The sequence below is a fragment of the Terrapene carolina genome, unplaced genomic scaffold (assembly GCF_002925995.2).
Source record: "Terrapene carolina triunguis isolate 2854851 unplaced genomic scaffold, T_m_triunguis-2.0 Scaffold238, whole genome shotgun sequence".
NCBI classification, from domain to species: Eukaryota; Metazoa; Chordata; order Testudines; family Emydidae; genus Terrapene; species Terrapene triunguis.
The window spans coordinates 15,080,203-15,099,808 of NW_020664589.1; the positions used below are offsets into that span (position 1 = coordinate 15,080,203).

The 19,606-nt window shown below is 57.1% G+C and overlaps 1 protein-coding gene across 1 annotated transcript in view; it reads right to left on the reverse strand.

Moving 5' to 3' along the window:
• Nucleotides 1-13,942, reverse strand: part of LHX6 (LIM homeobox 6) — a 41,271-nt gene extending 27,329 nt beyond the window's left edge. The window contains exons 1-3 of the mRNA XM_024211159.3: nucleotides 13,874-13,942; nucleotides 13,100-13,288; nucleotides 12,852-12,973 (exon numbers count right to left, since the gene is read on the reverse strand). Of these exons, the coding sequence (XP_024066927.1) occupies nucleotides 12,852-12,973; nucleotides 13,100-13,288; nucleotides 13,874-13,942 (380 nt within the window). The remainder of the gene's footprint in view (nucleotides 1-12,851; nucleotides 12,974-13,099; nucleotides 13,289-13,873) is intronic.
• Between the last annotated feature and the right edge of the window lie 5,664 nt (nucleotides 13,943-19,606).

A 19,606-nucleotide genomic window follows, 5' to 3' on the forward strand; every position in this document is an offset into this window, starting at 1 on the left:
TTTGATGGTCTCTTACTGTGCACAAGAGCTGCCGGATTGGGTCCAGCAGCGCGTGGTTTGTGGCTGGCTGACTGACAGCTGCATGCACTCCATCACAGCTAACAGATGGACAGTGGTGGTGACATTCCCAAAGCTCATCTTGGGCTTTGCAAAGGTGGATGTAACATCTGGCAATGGAAAAGTGCAAACTCCACTAAGAACCTCCTTTTAGCAGCAGGCTCTCTGTACTCTGTTACACAACCCTGCCATGCTCTAAGATGCTGGCACCGTGCTCCTTGGGAAGGCAGGCTGGCAGCTGCAGCAGGGCCGATCCAGCATCGCTGAGTGTGTATAAAATCCCAGCCAATGGACTCAGGCCCATGCCCAGGCATCATGGCCTCACAGAACAGAACATTCTGCTCAATGCTGTCAACGTCCCGAAGAATTAGCCCCCGGGGCACTAAATGCAATTAATTGACAAGACACAGGAAGAGGCAACGATTTTGCAGGGAAATGCGCGCAAGGCAGCCTGTGCATTGCTCACAGCGAGGAAATTGGCCGCATGTGTCCTCACCTAAGTGAGGAAAGGGGAGGCTGGGGGTGACCAGAAAACATAAGCTGAACCTGATCTCTCTTTACTGTAACAGGGACGTCCCAGGAAGAAGAGAAGCTCTTGTCCCCTCTCTCGCTAGGTATTTACAGGCCACACTCACCAAAGTAGCAGCACACTCTCCGAGTGTTTACACTGCACCTCTCACTGTTAGCCGAGGGCCTGCTTAGCTCTCTGCCTTTGGGCAAAAGGATGCATTTCTCTGCAGAGCTGGGAATTACCCGCTGGCATTTCTGCAGGTGCCTGTTTACCATTATTCCAACAGCTGGGCTGGCCACACAAAGGGCAGGCCAGGTTCAAATCAACGTGTGCAGTTGAAATGATACATTCAGCCTGTGGAAACCTGGGGGGGCGGGGAGCACGTCCTCCCACCCTAGCAGAAGGGAGCTGCATCCAGCCCGGAGCCAGAGACTGAGCGTGGCTAAACCAACAAACAAAGCCAGTTTCTGTCTCCCTCTGCTTCGCTCCTATGGGAATTGCTTCTAGTTTGATTCCCCAGGCCATTGCTCATCTGCCTTGGCTTCAAAATAAATGCTTCACCTGGAGCAAACGAGGAAAATATTAAATGCAAAGACCTGTGTTTAAAGGAGACGTGCAATGGGGAGATCCTGCTGTCCTGAGCTCACACGCCCTGCAAAGGAGGCTGCAGAGCAGTGTGCAATCTGACATGGCATCTCTGCACGGAGCCTCCCCAGGACAGGGCTGCCCACAGCCAGCTAAGCTATTTTAAAGGGTGGCAAACACTGGGGTGCAAAATGGGGTTTAAAATGTGCCAGCTGAGAGGTTTTACCACCACCACATATTCTCCTAGTCTAGAAAAACCCAGACTAGATCACTAGCCCTCGTTTGGGTGGTAAAATAAGGTCAGGAAAAAATTAAACGATTGAAATGAAAATTTTAAAAAAGCTACTAATACCGTTATTTTGCTAAGTGAAAGAATCTGGGAGGGGGTCAGACGCCCCAAACTTCAAACTCCCCCGAGTTCCTGGTCAAACTGTAACAAAGAGATTTGTCTGTTCATGAGACCGGGGGCTGCTATTTCCCAGCAAGTCACCCAAAGCCTGGCTCTTTGCTCGGGAACGTTCACCCAAGCCAAAACAACAACAATTATTAATTATAATTTAATTAATTAAATTAATTCTATACTATATATTTGTTGATGTTTCAGCTTTTGGGGACACTAGTGCTCTTTGATTTGAAGAAGGGACTGCCAGTGGACACGCACACTGCACACACGCACACACTGCACACACGCACACTGCACATACACTCTTTGCCTATACACACGAAGAGTCAAGAAATACAGTCTTAAAATACTAACCCCCTGGGAATGATTATTTGTGTGTTAAAACCTCCCCATCAACAGAAAACTCCCGTTTAATAAGGTAATTCTCGCCTCTGGTAAAAGATCGTAGATTATCATTTTTCTGGCTGTTTAAAATAACCGTGGAGCTCTAGGCAACCTCACACACACTCACACTACAATCGACATCTCAGCAGCGTTAAAACGATTAATTCAGCAGGTGCTCAGCCTCCTACAGAAACCCTTTTCCGCCCCTTCCTGGCGTACGAAGCCCGGCCCCAGCCCTCGCCAACACCCTGACAAACAGCCCGGGAGAACCGCACACGCGGGTCCTTTCCTTTCGTTTGCACCCCGGTTCCGTGCTGTTGTGCGCCTCGCACTCGGCGTGGGCAAAACCGGATCGGGTTTGATCGCTTTCACTTTGGTCTTTTTAGTTTCTGGTTCTCAAGCCTGTGGCTAGTTGGGGTCAGAACGGTACCGGGAACTGGCTACAGAAATAGACGAGAACTTTGCCTTCCTTAACAAACCAAACCAAACCCAGACCCAAACCCAAACCCAAACCCTCTCTCCGAATATTGCATTTTGTAAAGCCAGCAAACCCTTTCGCTAGAGCTCGTGAAAACCGTTTGACTCAAAATTCGCAGAGTGTTTTCAATCGAAAACAATTGTATTGTGAACAAAATATTTTCTACCAAAATAGTCTGGTTCTTGTAAAAAAAAACAACAACCTGGTTGGTTGGTTGGTTTGTTTGTTTGTTTGTGTGTTGTTTGGTTTTTTGAGGGGTTTCAGCAACCGGAAACCAAACGTGTCCATTAAAAAATTTAAAAACTTTTGGTTTTAAAAATTAAAAAACGTTTCCGTTTTCGGTCGCCAATAAACAGATGTTTTTAGTTTTCAAAAAAATCCAACATTTGTCAACGCTTTTTTTTTTTAAATGAAACTGACACTTTTACATCCAAAAATTACATTCGAAAATCACCAGCCCGCTCCACCTTCCCCTCCCTCCTCCCCTTGTATTTATTGATTGTTACCAAGAAAACTAGTCTACGTGCTTGGCCTGAATCGGGGTCCTGTTGATTTTCTTTTTTTAAAATAAAGGAAAAGGAGTTGGGAGTTGTAAGGAGCCCTAATGACTCTTGAAGCGATGCCTGCTCGTCTGCCGGGCACCTGCTTGTGAACAAGCGTGTGATCACCAAAGTGCATCAGCTCGCACGCCCGTGCCAAAGCCCTGCTGAAAGCACCGCACGGACACTGCAGAGTCCCCCAGAAACTCAAGTCTCGGAGCCACCTTCTAGCACATCAAACAAGCGGCGGTTTTTCCAGCCCCGGGACGCAGGAATTGGATCTCCACCATTGTCCGTTTCCTCTTCGCTGAACTGTCATTTTAATCCCGCAAAGCCGGTAACTCTGCTCGCACCAGTACTGCCATTGACTTCCCACGGGCTGAGAGCAGGGTCCACCCGTGCCTGGCCTGAGGCGAGGCGCGCGCCCAGCCACGGGCTGAGAGAAACGGAGTGAACCGGGCCGGCTCTCAGCGCGGTGTGAACGGGCGCAGGAATCTGCCGCAAACGCCCGTGCGCGGCGCCTCCCGCAGCGGGACTGCTCGGAGTGTAAACGCCTCATGCCCCTGGGCGAGGGCCGGGGTGACACGCCCGGGGCAGCTGCACTGGCACGAGGCATGTCCGACCAGGGGCCACATCAAAACGCGCCTCTTGTCAAGTCATTGGCGCGGGTCTGTGCAAGAGCAAACCCCGGCCCCATGGAAGTCCCGGGGCGCGGCGCGGCCGGCCAGGCACACTCGGGTGCTCCTGGGAGGGGCCGGGAAATGGGCTTTGTGTTGAAGGTGTTTCCCAACCCCCGCCGTGACCTGCCCTGACCCGGCTAGACCCTGGCGAGGGGCGCTGCCCGCTCTCGGCTGGGGCTAGCCAGGCTACCGAGAGCCGCCCCGCAGGCGCCAACGCTCAACTCCAGCGGGACCCGCTTCTCCCCCAGGGAAGGGCCGCAGAGGTGCGGGGGTGGGGGCTCCCCACAGTGCCCGGAGGCCCGGCTCGGATCGGCCCTGACCCGAGAAACCAGCCGGGCTGGCACAAGCCCGGGCACCCAGCGGGAGTTCTGCCTGTCAATGGAGCCAAGATTTCCCGGTCCGCTGGGCCAGACCGGCGCAGGGGCTGCGCTTCGCGGCCTGGCAGCGGGTCGGAGCCGGGACCAGAGAGCAGCCGGGCGCGCTGAGAAGGGCTGATCCCAGAGGCACGCCTGGGCCGTGTCCGGGGCGCTGTTCAGGTGCTGCGCCCGGCACGGCACGGCACGGCCCGAGCTGGGTGCGGAGCGGCCGGGAGAGATGCGCAGCTTGATGGGGGGGAGGGGTTGCTTTGTTGGGGTCACTCGACCTGGCTCTAATTGCTGCCACGTTTGCAGCTGGCCCGGGGATGTGCGGGGAGCAGCCGGGAAGCGCAGGCACCTGCTGAGCGGTATTTTAAAACGCCGTGACTGCGCGCTCCAGCTCGGCTCCCTGTCCACACGGCAAAGAATCCGGCGCAGGGAACCCAGCGCGGAGCAGCGGCTCTACACCGGGTCCGGGCGTAGCCCCGCTGGGGACTTCCAGCGACCGGCCGGTGAAAGGCTTCGAACCGGCCGTCTATCGCCAGGGTCTGTCTACAGCCCCCTCCCTGTGTATGGACACACCCGGGCAGAAGGGACTCTGAGTGCTCCCCCACACACACCGGTAATGGCACATAACACGCAGGTGTGTGTGGGTCTCTCGCACAAACATACACAACACGTGTGCAGAACAAATGTGGGTGAGAAACACACCCACCACCGACTGAAATACAAATCTATGGGGAATCACCCGCCCCCAATTTTAATTATACAATTAATGTCTAAGTAGAGCGGTTGGGTGTGTGAAATAACATAGGCACGTTCACATTAAATCCAGGTAAGTGGCACACACCACACGCACATCTGAAACACGTTACACACACGTGCTACATACGTACCAACAGGAATATTGATTCTCTCAATAGCGCCAGGTCCCGTCCCCCCACCCCGCAGACAGACAGACAGACACACACACAATTCGCTGTTAATCATCTCCTCCTCGGGCCAACGAAGCGTGAGGGGAACCAACTTCCTGCCAAGCCCCAGACTGGGCGCGGGAACCAACTCAGCCAGGCAACCCGCGCAACGAACCTCCCTGGGCCCGGGGCTGGGCTGGCACCAACCCGCTCCCCGGCTCGCCCGGGTTTTCCTTCTACCCAGCGAGGCCCCCAGGGACCCTCTGAAAGCGCCTTGGCCGGAGGCAAGAGCCGGCCCCACACGCCACAGCCCCTCTCCCAGGGCGCGGCGGCCGCGCAGCAAAGGGGGCTTCGCAGTTTGCACAAAACCCATCGCTCCTCTCCCGGAGTCCCACTGCCCCAGCCACCTGCCTCCCCAAAGCGAGCCAAGGTGAGGAAGTACATTTCCCCCCGCTGGCTAACCCGCGCACCAGAGCAAAGGGGCTGGGAGCGCAGGGCCTGGCCCCGGAGCGGGGACTCGGAGCGGATTGCCGCTACACCGCGGAGCTGCGAGACAGCAGGTTTGCGCGCTTTATTCAAAGCAATGACAACAGTGAGTGTGGCTCTGCTGATCGCAGGTGACTGTGCAAACAGCCCCGTGACTCACTCCCCCGGCCAGAAAGAGCCCAGATTTCGCAGGGCCGGCAGGCAGAAAAACCAACCGCGCCCTATCACTGAAAGGGGAAAGTGAGCGAAGCATTCACACCGCACAGTGACCGGGGCAGGCGGAAAGGGAGTGACTGCGCCGTCACCTGAGAAGTGGCTTGTTTAGTCACCCCCTTTTCACCATGGCACCCAAACCGCCAAACAATCAAACAACAACACCCGGGCACCAGCATGAGATTTGCCCGCAATTTGCACTGTTCCGTCTGCTTCCCTGTTACTTCCTCGCCCCTTTGTCTGTCTGGTCTACGCGCACTGTCAACTCTTCAGGACAGAAATTAGATCTCTCAAAACTGAGGGTCGTACTGGGGCCCTGATCTGGGTGGAGGTCGCTAGGCTGCTCTCTCTCTCTCTCTCACACACACACACACACACACACGGATATCTCGGGTCCCTCTCCAGAGTCCCTGGCTGCGGACTAGAAAGGCCTCTGAACGCCCAATCCTCGCTCCCCGCACTGGCACCACACGTTTGTAAAACATCCTCGGAGGAACCAACGAGGTTTGACTGCAAGAATCAGCGGATCTCCTGGATTTAGGATCTTCCTCCCCATCCGCTCACCTCCCACACGCCGGCTTGGGCGCCCAATCTAGTTTGGATAGCAAGTTCTGGTTAACTGATTGGCCTGCGCAGCGCCGTGCACACGACTCGTGCCCCCCTCCGGCTCCCGCACAGTCCCGCGAACCCCCTTCTGCTCTCAGCCCCTCACTGAAAGGAACAGAACCAAACGAAACGTCATGAAGCCAGGCAGCCCAAGTGTCAACAAACCCTGCTGCGGTCCAGCCCAGGGTCTGGTTATCTGAGCCGCCCTCCCCCGGCCCCCTGGGGCAGCCCAGTTTCAAAGAGCTGCTCCCGCTGCTGTCTGCTCAGTACCGAACTGGGCACACCCCAGCCAATGCCCTTTGTAACCTGCCCCTGCCCCTGCGCTAGAAGCTACATCCAGTGCGCGGTCCCCTGTGCCGCTCCTGGCACCTGGACCAACGGACCTTCCCCTCCTCAGGCCTCAGACACTCTCCGCAGCGGGATCCCCGGAGCTCGTTCGGTGCATTCCGCCTGGAGGGCGGATAATATCCGGTCATTCTCTAGCGCCCATCATCCCCTGCCAGCCAAGGATCCCCAAGCGCGCCACGCCCAGGGCAGGCTCGGGCGTCTGGCAGCACGTAGCTACACGCCCTGGCCGTCGGGGGCAGAGGGCTGCACGCCGCATCCAGCGGCGGGGGGAATCGAGGCACAAGGGCTGGAGTGATGCGAGCCGGGATGTGGCCAGGACGCACCAGGCAGAATTCCTGGCCCGGGCGGGCTGACTGCGAACGGCCAGGGCCTGGGCTTTGCAGCGACCCTGGCAGGGACACTCTGCTGCCGTGGGGGGAGAAGCCCGCCCGGAACCGAACCACTCAGCACCTCCCGCTCCACCCAAGCAAGGACCGGTTCTGAACCGCGCTGGGTGCAAGGGGCGGGGGGCGGGCAGGCGCGGGAGAGAGGCTGTTTTGAAAGCAGGCGGCGATTCCGTTGTATGGCCTCGGAACCGGCCTCACGCAGCCAGCGAGGGTCCGAGCAGCGGCTCCGCAAAGGTGGGGAGCAGCGTTACGCTCAGGCGAGTAGGGCAGGCTCTGAAAACAGGGGGGGGGGGCGCTATGCTGAGAGCCCTGCAGCGCCTCTCTCGTTGGGGGGAGCCGGTGCAAAACAGCACCTGGCCCACATCCCGCTGTCCTGACTCCGGTCCGGAGGGACCCCCCAGCACTGTACAATCCTGGGCGGATATAAATAAACCCTAGGCGGGGGCACTTTCTTCCCCACTGAAATGCAGCCACCTGGGGGGGGGGGCGCAGCAGCTGCTTCCCAGCTGCACGGAATTGCACCCCGGCCCGGCCAGGAAAGGGAGCGGAACGCCTCATCCACGTGACACTCGGGGGGCAGGTGGGGAGGTGAAATGTGATTCTCAGAGCTGGGGCTTGGCCGGGACGCCACAGAATACTGCCTGGGACACAGCGACGCCTGGAGAGAGAGCGCAGCTCAGGTAAGAGAGATTTCAGGGGCCAGCACAATCAACTCCTCCTAGCCAGGTAACCTCCGCCAGAGACTCGCCGCGGGCAGTGGGAGTCTCCTCTGGGGAAACGGGACCGGGTAGGCGCTGCAGGGTGGGGTGGGATTTCCCCGCGTGCTCGCGGGTGACCTAGTTCTGCTCCCACTGAAGCCAAGGGACGCTTTGCCATTGCCTGTCCTGGGAGCGGAGTCAGCCTTCGGCAACCCCACTCTCCGTTCAGTGCTCCGGGCGCCGGAACCATGGTTAGAGTGGCGGTGCTGAGAGCCATTGAACCAAACTCGAGACAGGGTTTACAGTGGAAACCACTTCAAGCCAGGGAGCACCAATGCAGCGCGCTGGGGCCTTGTTCAGAGTCATGTTACTACTGTTAAACCCCTTTCGTTCTCAGCAACTCTCTCTCCTTCAGCAGAGCTGCGCGCACACACCCCGCAACAGAGGCCCAGCCTGGGTTTGTTTTACATGAACTCTCTGGGATGGTCGGTGTTAAATAAAAGCGCATCTGAACATTAGTTCCTCAGAAACAGCGAAGCGGATCTTCCACACCCTGCCCGGAAGCATTCACCTGGGGGGGGAGGAATTCCAGCCCAATCCCCGAAGGGCAACAGTTAGGGTAACCAGACAGCAAATGTGAAAAATCAGGACAGGGGGTGGGGGGTAATAGGAGCCTATATAAGAAAAAGACCCCAAAATCGTGACTGTCCCTATAAAATTGGGACATCTGGTCACCCTAGCAGCAGTGTCCTGACTAGAGAGGGCTGGGAATGAAGGGGCCCTCAGGATCAGCCCAGGGTAAAGCCACAGACACGTGATGCCGGGCACACGTTTGCGGAGTGTCCAGACTAGCCTGTACAAACGTGTTAGCTTCCTCCACTGAACTGTCAAACCAAGGAGCTGGAGGGGGGGAAAAAACCTCTAGCTGCAATTAAGCCCTGAGCCATAACTGTTGCCGCAGCAGCGCTAGGAGGCTGAATAAAACCAGACTCACCATAAACATGAACCAAATTAACGTTTTGAAGATTCATGGTTAAAGCTCTCTCACATCTCTGGAGCCCCCTGCCTTCTACCCAGAGAGGGTCACACGAGTCATGCCGCCCGAGAAAGGGGTTCCGAATCAGAGCCAGTATTCCCAAGGGGAATAAAAACCACACACTGCGCTGTGCCAGACACTGTCACCGCTGTCTCTGTCACGTGTAAGTCACACAAAGGGAGAGCAGCGCTACCAGAATCTGAGAAACAATTAGCTACAGGTTACTCCAGACACCCCGGTGATACCAACGCTCCTCTATGGGCCATAGAATCATGGGAGGAAAGTAAATGAAAAACACAAATGCCAAAATAACTTGTTTTCTTACACACCATCTACCCCCGGACACCTTTCAGAGACCTGACAAATTGAGGGGGGAGGGGCTTGATTTGGACATTAAGTAGGCCAGGCAGGCACTCATCATAAGAGAAAGATCTCGCTCAGGTTTCTGGCCACAACTTCTCCTCCCACCGTTGCCATTCAATATGTTGGTTATCACCTGGCTGCCAGCCGGCTCCCCAGAGGGGGCTGCGCGCATGCAGATCAGTAATCCCACTGATTTCAAAGGAACGACTCACGCGAGTAAAGTTCATCACACCCACCCACGAGAGTTTGCGGGATCGGGGCCACAGTTTAGGACATTCTTTGAGACCATTGGAATAAAAAGCACGGTGGGCCTGTAAAATATCACCACGTGTCATTGTTTTCCCCAGAGCCAGCCCTGTTACAAGGCCCTTTGCCACCAGTTGGATCCCCAGCCCAGCTGCTACCCCTAAGGTACAAATCACCAGCCCTCTCCCAACACGCGAGGATGCGGTGACTGTTTTGCGTGCTGCTCTTGTACAAGCCTTGGGTGTCCCCGTCCTCCTGGGGGCAGACGGCAGTGGGCTGGCCAAGCTGAGCGGGGGGGATGCAGAGCCAGGGGCTTGCACCCAGACTCCAAACCCAGCTGTGGGTCTGGACATGCTCACTGATCGGACTAAGGACCCCCGTCCTCACTCCCCACGTGTTGGGTGCCTTCAATCGCTGGTGCGCTTCGATTCAATTCTACTGTAAAAATGCCCCTCTCGCTGTTCCGGGTCTCACTCCTTGTAAGCAGAGTCGAGAGTGTTTTCCTCAAACAGGTCGGGCTTGAAGCCCCGATCCACCGGCTGTGGGTTTGGGTATGGTTTTGTTTTTGTTTGTTTGTTTTTTTAAAACGTACCATCAAAGATGTTGCAAGATGTTTGAGGGCTGGAACACAGAACTTAGGGATGCCTTAAAAACGGAGTCTACTTAACTATTGCAGTTACTAAACTCTGCAATTTACCTTCTTTTGCAAGAGCGGGGATCGTAAATACTGTCCTGACACATTTCACACTCCAGACGGAGAAAAGAGGCAGCATGAGTCGAGCTAACGCCTTTAAGTTTTGTTGTTGTTGTTGTTGTTGAAATATCGCCCTATGCAACTCCAGTTTATACAACGAAAGAAACAGAAGCCAGTGGAAATCAACCTGCGCAACTACCTGGGGCTGGGGGGGGGGTGTCTCTGACTACTTGTGATAGGTACAGCTGAGAAACGAGAGTTTCTTCCTAAGGCAGAAGTTTGGGTTTCTGATGATTTGCTGCTAGCAGGGCCCGGGGCGCTAAACATGTAGGGGGGAGAGAGAGATCCCGACTGTGTCCCGGGGTGAGGGTAGCCCCCTTCCAGGGTGCCAGGAAAGGCTGCAAAGACCCACCCCCAGGCCGAGGAAGTGGGGTGGGAGTGCGAGCGGCGCGCAGGTTGCGAGGGGAGGAAGGCCCAGGAAGGGAGAGAGACGGAGACAGGTCTAGCAGGGACCGGAGATCCATGCGCCCCAGCCGTCCCCACCACGAGTCAGGTGATGGCGATGCGGTTTTAGGTTCAGTAGCGCAGCGACAGTCCTCCCCAGGAGCGCAGCGCGCTTTCCCGGAGCCGGCTCCCCCCCGGGAGCACTGTCCGCGCTGGGCATGTCCTGCTCCGCGGGAGAGGCTCAGGGCGGTTTGAATTTACCCCTGGTCTGCCCTGCAGCCGGGGTCACGGGCGGGTTAGTGCCGGCCAGTTCCCCGCAAGTCTGCCGGGGAGAGGCGGCGGCATGAAACCATCGCTACCCCCAGCCTGCAGGGCAGCGATCCCGGAGCCAGCCACACGAATGAATAGTCGGGAGCCTCCAGCATGACAGGCCTCTACCCCCTCCCCTCCGGCCTGGCCCTGCTCTTCCGCCGCTTCCTCTCGGTGTATTCGTTTAAGCGAAGTCGGAGGCTCCCGAAAAACGGGTTTTGCAGGATTTCCCCGTTTGCACTTGCGTGGAAATGGGAGGCTATTTCCAGCGGCCGGGGCCAGGGCTTACGGCTGGGTGGGCGTGGGGTGAAGAAGCATCTCCCCCCATGATCCTTAAGGAATAAACGGCCTGGGGCCCCATCCCCAGCCTAGGCGCACTGCCCGGGGTCCCGTCCATTTCCAGCTACCCCGCAGCTGCGCCAGGGGCCAGCGCCCGATTCCCCCGGCTCAGGCTCCTGCTTTGGGGAAATCCTGCGCAGCCCCCAGGGGAGCGCGCTGGGCCCCAGCCCTGCCTCCCCCCCCCAACGCCCCTGCGCATCAGGCAGGCTGGGCGCGCGGGGTTTGGGCAGCTCTCTGCGCTCCGCGGACCTGCCGCTGGCAGTGCCCAAAGCCGGGCTAGTCCCTGCTGCCCGGGCGAGCCCAGGGGCTCTCCTGCTGGCTGCAGGGCCACGGGGCGCGTGGCAATGTCCCCCAGGCGCAGGAAGGCACCAGGCTTTGGAGAGGCTGGTTCTAACCAAGGGACGGTGCCTCTCCCCACAGCGGAGACGGGTTCCCTGCAGGGGGCAGATCCCCCAGACAGCTCGGCTACCCGCTCCCGTTCTGTGCTGGATTCACCTGCCCGGGGCCGGGCGGCCTAGTTCTCAGCGGCCCGGGACACCCCGCTTGTCGCGGTGACTAGTGCGTAACGCGCCTGACCTTGGGAGCCACAAGTCCTAGCGCTTCGATTGCACAGCGAGGCAGCGTTTACACGGGTCGGCTGGGGGAGGGGGTCGAACTGTCTTTATACACCCGCCTCATCCATCCATTCCTGGGACACTCAGGGACAAGCCCCTGCCAGGCGGCTGGGCGCTTCGCCCTGCTGCTAACACGCCGAGCCGCCCCGCGGGGCCTACAGGGGCCAGCCTGGGTGTCATGAAACCCCACACAGCCGCCAGCAATTAGCTAAAGGGAGCCGATGTCCTGGTCTCTTCCTTAGAGTACACTCGTGCCGCTACCTTGGGGTTTTAGGTAATTATCGCAGGCCACTCCTTGCTCCTGGAGAAAAATCCCCTTCCGGACAAGTCCGGAGTCTGCTGGGAGTTCAGGAGTAGTAACCAACTTCCACGGCCTGGCAGGAGAGGGGGCCACCCACGGGGACAGTCCCCCCCACCCGGCCCAGTGTCTCTGGGAGCTGCAGGGTGCCTCGGGCCCACTGACTGGCCCTGCCGTTACAGGTTTGGGTTGCAGGTGAAAATGTCCCAGCAACTCGCCCCTGGGGCCAGTCGTGCAGCTGAAGCATGGAGGAGAGCAGCACTCCGGGCTCGTTCACACCAGGTGGAATCCGGAGTCACTGGAGCGACTTTAGCAGAGTCACTCCGGATTTACTCCGGTGGCACCGAGACCAGAATCTGCCGCTTCTCCCTCTTAAAACGAACGGTCCTGCGCTAGTGACAGTGGGCCACAACCCTACAACTCCGGACTCAAGCGGGGCTTGTCCCAAGCAAGTCTTCATCCTCCCCCTAGGCTGGTACCAGGATCCTCGCCCAGCGGGTGGGAGCGCCCGGGCTGCCGCTCCCTTTAAAAGGTGCAGCGATGGCAGATCAGAAGAAGGTACCTTTTAACCTAGCGTAGCCGGGGAGTGCGCCTAGCAGGGACCAGATCTGCGCCCGAGGGAGGGAGCCGAGCGCTGGCCAGCCTGCCTTCCAGGGAAACACACACAACTCCTGGACCGGGCCCTTTGCTACTCCGGATAAGGACAAACCGGCCCTACGCACCAGGCCCCGTTTACACAGCGAGTCTGCAAACCGAATCTGCCCTGTAAAGGCACAAACTGCCGAAGGGAGCCAGATCCCTGGATTCAGAGCTGGACTCGGAGATCCCCGCCAGCCGGGCTCGGCGGCAGAGCAGGTCTCCTACCTGAAATAATCCATTTTACAGAAGATCTCCTTGTTCTTGATGTAGCAGCTGTTCTGCTGGCGCAGGGAGGTCCGGCACACCGAGCACTCCAGGCAGCGCACGTGCCAGATCAGGTTGTTCACCTGGGACAGACAAGGGGCCTCTGTGAGCTGGGCTTGGGGCCAGGCATGGACCCTCCTGCTCCTCCCCAGCAAGTCCCCCCGGCCACCCACCGAACTGGGCCCCATCCCGCCCTGCCCGGCGCTCACCTTGAGGAGGTACCTGTCCAGGATCTCCAGGCCGCAGCTGGAGCAGACGTTCTTGCCGGCAGAGGGGATGGAGGAAGAGGAGGAGGAGGAAGGCGGGGAGCAGACGGACGGGGTGGACGGGGTGCTGGGAGCCGAGCGGACATCTTCCTTATCCAGGGTGCTGGGCAGCGTCTCTCCGTCAGACTGGGACTGCGGAGAAAGCACCCCGAAGAGGTCAGCCAGGGAGTCCCCAGCGTCCCTCGGGGGTCCCATTCCTCCCCCGCGTGGGGCTCCTGCCGGGATCTAGCAGGACCGAGCAGCAGAACCCCAGAGCCACCCCCTGCCCTGTGATTAATACCCCCAAAGCCCGGCTCTGGAAGAGGGAGCCGCCCCATCTCCCTGCCCTCCGCAGGGCCAGTCCAATGGGGCCAGGGTTAAAACCCGGGGCCCGGGCCAAAGGAGTGGGAACAGCGCGCACCAGAGCCCGCTCCTCTGGAAGTCAGCGGCAAAGCTTCCGTGGGAGCCGGATGAAGCCCTACATGCCACCGGGGAGCTGGGGCAGCGGGTTGGCCGGTGCGCCCTGGCTGGCCGCTGCGCTCAGACCTTCGCCAGGTCCCGGGGCGCGCCGGCGGTTCTGCGGAGCCCGGCGCTGACAGCTCGCTCTCCTTGGGAGAGTTGCCGTCCGCTGTAGGTGAAGCCCCAGCTGCCCCATGACAGGGGTAGGTGCCTGCGCGCCCCAGCTATCCTGGCTCCCAGGAGCTCGCTACCTCCCACCCAGCTGCCTTGCAGCCTTACCATGATCTGGGGGTGCTTGCTGTCCAGGCAGCGGGAGCTTCCCTTGGAGAGGGGGCCGTCCTGGGCCATCACCTTGAAGGAGAGAGCGGGAGAGATTGGCTGGGGTTCTGCCCGCCTGGGCTTCATGGCACCCTATATAAACCAGCTCAAAACAATAAATAAGAACTTTCTAGTGGCCATTTAAATCCTTTGCAACAAAAGCTGCGTCTCTTTAATGAAGCAATTTGAATGTGGATTGAATTCTCTCCCTGCCTGCACTTAACCCGGGCCTCTTGAAGTAATCGCTCGGTTCCCATGCGAGCCAAGGCGCTGAAAAAACACAAACTACCTGCAATTAGAAATTGCCGTAAATGCCCAAGATAAGAGGTATCCAGAGTGTCAATTCCAGCTGTCAATCAGGGAATCCATCAGGCCACCCAAAGAATTGCAAATTTGATTTTTTTAATGGTAGTAATTAAAAATCGAAATTCTTCCCCCCGCGCTCTGAAACGCAGAATGCAGCAGAAAGCGCCTGGATTGAAAATCCTCCCCATTCAAGTGAGGGGAAAAAAACAAACACACTTTCTGCTTCCAGGTCTGGGCTTTAAAAACCAGCCCGTCTGCAGCTGATATTTAAAGCGCACAGAGGGCAGCAATTTTTGGATTCCTCGCCTCTCGTCTCCCCCCCAAGCCCGGCCCATTTGCGGTTATTAAGCCCCTATTCAGGCAGACAATGCCCAGCGCTTCCTCCTGATTTGCCTCTGTCTTTGCTAAATCGCTTTTTTCGAAATTCCTGAGCCATTTGCATAAACGTGCGGGGCTCGGCGGGTCGGTGCAGGCTCTGTCTCCTCGCCCGGCGCTCACCTTCCAGCCCCCGGGCACGGAGCCACTCGCAGCTCCTCCGAAGCCGGGCGGGGAGAGCAAACGAATAGAAGCCAGGATCAGCCCCCCAGGCTCCCCTGCCCCGCTCACCTTCCCCGCTGGGGCGCCGGCGTCCAGGGGCTGGCTGCCCGGGCGGAGCGGGGCCACCGGCTCATTCTTCCAGTACATGAACAGGGCGGCGCGGCCAGAGAGACGCGTCCCGCTCAGAGCAGGGACTCGGCGGGTCCAGCACTCGGCTCTTCCTCCTCCCGCTGCGCTCGCCCCGGGAGCTCAGGGGGTCCAGGGCCCTGCCCCGCCGGGGAAGGCCGGAGGCGGGCGCGGGGCTGGAGACGGCGGAGCTGGCTGGGCTGGAGCTGCCGGGAGAAGTTTCTCCAAATTCTTCCTTCCACTGTCCCCGGCGGGCAAGACGCGCGGCCGGGCAAGAGCAGGGTCCGCCCCGCGCCTTCTCCAGGGCAGCCGGGCGGGGGGTGAGCGGGGCGCCGGCGCTGGGGCAGGAGGCCGCGGGCAGCGCTAGGCAGCCGGGGAGCCTTGACCCCCAGGGCCCGTTAGACTCCCCCGGCCAGGCAGCGCTGCGAGCCGTCTGGAGCTCCCGGCAGTCCGCCGAGGGGCCGCCGAGCCGGGCGCTAGCCCCACCTTCGCTCGCCCTCTGCGCCCTGGGCGGGGCGGCCACCTGCAGGGGCAGCGGGCCGGGCACAGACACGTGGCGCCGGCTCAGGCGCGGGGACTGGCCCTGGCGGGGGCAGGGAGCTGCTCGCTGAGCCTTGGTCCCATAGGAGCTGCCGCCCTGACGGGCTCCGGCCCGGGGCCCGCTCAGCCAGCAGCCAGCCGGCGGGCACCGCCGCCCTTGGGAGACCGGAGAGGACTGCGCGCTCCCGCGCGTCTCCCCAGCATTATAGGAGGCGAGGGCTGGAGGTGACGGGGAGGGGCCCGGAGGGTTCTGCTCCTCTCTCCTCCTAGCTCGTAGGGAGCCAGCGCAGAGGCGGGGGAGTGACCTTACCTTTGTTCCCAGGGCCTGGGGGCTACCGCCGCCCCCTTCTGGGGCCTTGCGCAAGGCCCTGCGCTCCCAGCAGCCAGCCCGGCCCTGCGGGGAGGCCCGTTCATTTCTAGGGAGCTGCACCAGAGAGGAATTGGGCTCTTCGGTCCTGACCCCCCTGGAAAGCAGCGAGAGGCCCGCTAAAGAGAGAGGTGCAGTGTGGCTACCTCGCCAAGGGGGGGGGGGGGGAATAGCCCTGAAGGGAGCTGGACAAAGAGAAATTACCCCCCCTGGTCAGTGGTTCTGTTTCAATAGGTTCCCAAACCGCCCCGGGGCGCGGGCTGTAAGGAGAGACCGTGCGCTCGCCGGTACTGAACGGGAAACAACTCCCTCTGCAGCCAGGTGCCCATGGGCCCGGCTAAGGGCCCGTTTAAAAGGGGGCTCCTGGGGTATTGCCGATTCTCACTTCTTTCAACCCAACTGGCTCAATCGTGATTAATGCTGTTGCGGAAGCAGTTAGTCTGTTCATTAGAGGATGCTAAATAAGTGAGCAACAGCCTCTCACACTCTTCATTAAATGGTGGTGTTAGTTTCCAACAAGGATTTACTGAAGCAACTGTAGCCTTTTCTGTACACTAAAATTGCAGCAGTTTAACTACAAAATTGGTCTGTCATTTGATTCAGTTTAACCCGTGCAAATCCCCGGTGTGAACGCGCTTACATCAATTTACCAGATACAACTACATTAGTTTGCGGCATCTTCAGACCAAAGGAAGAGCATCCAGGCAAGGTGGTTGCAGCAACGTAACAATGAATCCCCCACACACTTACTTCTAATGACATCGGTAGAATTCTCCTGTGTAGACAAGGCCCCAGGAGTTACTCATTTAACCCAACCTTTCCAAACTTGGGGGCTGGAGAGCTACGGTCAGACACCTGCAGCTTGATTAGAGCCTGAGCTCCACCCCATTGAACTGAAACGGGTTTGAAACCAATTTGGTTAAACAGGTGCTAGTCCACGTGCACACACTCCTTTTGGTTTAAGTGGTTTACTGCAGTTTAATTTAAACCAATTCCTTTATACAGTGATGTGAAACGGCAGTGCGCCTGGTTTAAATCACAAGAAGCGGGGGCACGCAGGGGCTGGCAGCAATGTAAGGACATTGGTTTAAAATCACACCTTTAGTTAACCCCCTGCAACTTTCTTGTGTAGACAATGCCTACAACTCCCAAATAAGGGGCCTGCTTTTCAAAGGCACTGAAGTTTTCACTGAACTTTAAGAGACTTTTCTAATAATAGGCTAATAGCATGTCTCCATGTCTGTTTCAATGGCAGCTCCCCCCTGAACAAATATGGGGACATAAGCCCCACTCCTTCAAAACACTTAATCTTCCATATATATAACATTCAGCATTAGAGCAGCACCACTGCCCTACTTTACTGCTTTGTGGAGAGGGTTTATTTTGCTACTTTACTATCTGCTTAGTTACCTAACTTCAGGCGCCCCCGTTTGAAGCTGGTGGATTTTGTGGATTTCTGCTAGGAGAACATTCACATTGGAAAGCAGACAGCCCCAGCCTGGCAGCACACCAGTTAGCTTTTCCATTGCAGTTGTATCTAGCAATCTTGGTTTAAAAGGGTTTCATTAGTAACATGATAATTCTAGAGCAGAGAACCAGCAGCAGTTCCACCATGAAGTAATTCTAGGAAAGTAACATGAGATGATGAAAGCTAGAGATGGATACTCGTGGTTATTAATTTTGACAGCTAAATTGGTAAGCAAGAGGGAAATCAGATGAAAGTCATTTTAGAGTAAATACAAGACATTACATTTAAACATTCGGGTTGTGACAAAAACTGAGGGGAACCAAGAAAATTCAAACGTAAGATTAATAGTCCACCCTTCCCTCAGCCCTTTGGGCCTCTCCACAATGACCTGACAGAAAGATAAAGTGGCAGCAGGAGCAGAGACAAGTGCAAAGGAACCAGCGCTGGAAAGAACAACTTAAGCCACTTCTCCATACTTACCGGTTCTGAATTAGCTGGGAATTCTTCAGAAAAGGAATGAGAAAATAAAGAAACTGCTCAGGACACAGCAATGAGACATGGGGTTGTATTAAGGAGATAAAGAATAATGCAGTGTTAGAATGGCCATAACATAAAAACAATGGCTAACTGGAGTTTTTTCTGTATTCGCTGTTGCTGTCTATGGAAATCAGGAGTGGACTCAGCGCAGAGAGCGGAGCTCTCCGATTTAAGCCTGGTTTACACTACAAAGTCAGGTCAATGTAAATCACCATGCATCAACCTAGTGATGCAGGTGTCTACACTCAACTATGCCTCTCACTGTTGTAAGTGTCCTACTAGGGCAACGCAGTAACACTACCTCCTGGAACGGTGTTGAACTGTGGTCAATGCAGTGCGAGTGTAGATACCGTGTGACCCAGGTCAACCCCAACAGTCCTCCTGCAGCTGTCCCACAATGCCTGACAGTGGCTGCTCTGTGACAGTGACAATTGTGAACTCCACTGCCCAGGGGTCATGGAAACCAGGCGCCACCCTCCTCCCTAGAAACTTCCCCGGGTATTTTTGAAATGCCTTTTCCTGATCCTTCACCTGGGTGAGCACACCTAGCAGCTCTCCCTGATTGTATGCAACTGCCCAACCAACCAGGCCAGCTGCATGCTCCAAGTGGGCTCCAGCCTGGAGCAGACATGAGCTATGGGATCTCCTGGACCTGTGGAGAGAAGAGGCTGTGCAGGCCCAGCTACAGACCAGCTGTAGAAACGTGGACATCTATGAAAAGATTGCACAGGGCATGCAGGAGAAGGGGCATCACAGGGATCAGCAGCAGTGCTGCAGGAAAGCAAAGGAACGGAGGCAGGCATACCATAAGGCCAGGGAGACCAACAGTCCATCTGGTGCGGCGCTGCAGACCTACCGCTTTCACAATGAGCTGCATGCCATGCTTGGTGGAGACTCCACCAGCACCTTGCAGCCCACCATAGATACCTCTGAGGAGCCTGAGAGACTGCCCTGAGCAGTGAGAAGGCAGAGGAGGATGAGGGACCTGTGGCAGGGGGCTCCAGCTACGCAGTGAGCCAGGGTCTTTTGGAGATTCCACCACAATATAGCCAGTCCCACCAGCCAAGCATGGATGAGCCCAATGAAGAGGAAAGAACCTCGGGTAAGTGTGTGCCTGCATGCTCTCTCACAGTGTTTAAACCGGACGATGATGTCTGGCCCATCCACAAGTTAGCAGGACACAGGTATCTGCCTTATTTCTTCTTCCACAGTAAGACGCTTTCCCATGTCACTCCATGATTAGTTTGGCAGGCACCACTGCAGGAAACAGTTTAGTGGAAAATGGTTAGAAGCCACTCTGGGGCACCAGCACAGTTCTTTGTGCCTTTGGAGTGAGGGAGTAGCTAAAATCACCACTGTCACGGATCCACTGGGTCAGTGTTATGGAACAGTCTCTGGGAGGAACCTTTTCAGTGTGCCAGCTCCATTACGGGTCTTACTCTTCCTCCAGGGTGAGCCACTGGACCTTTGGTCCTTCAGCACCCAGGCTTCACACCAGGAGATCCATTCAGCGCATCCAATTGAAACAGACCCCTGAGGGAGACCTGTACAATCGTAGGGAGCAATGCACCTCCTCCGTCAGCATCTGCAGTGACGCCCAGCCAGATTGGTCAAACAGAAGAGTTTATTAGTCCACTGGAACACAGCACAGGAAGCCCTTGGTTAGCACAGAGTACCGTGGAGTCGCATCATAGGCGCATTTAACTTACGCAATTTTAACTATACACACTCGGCAAAACTAAAAAAAAAGAGAAAAATAATTTAAATACTGTACCTGTAGTGCGGGCGATTCCGCCCGCCATTCCACTCAATG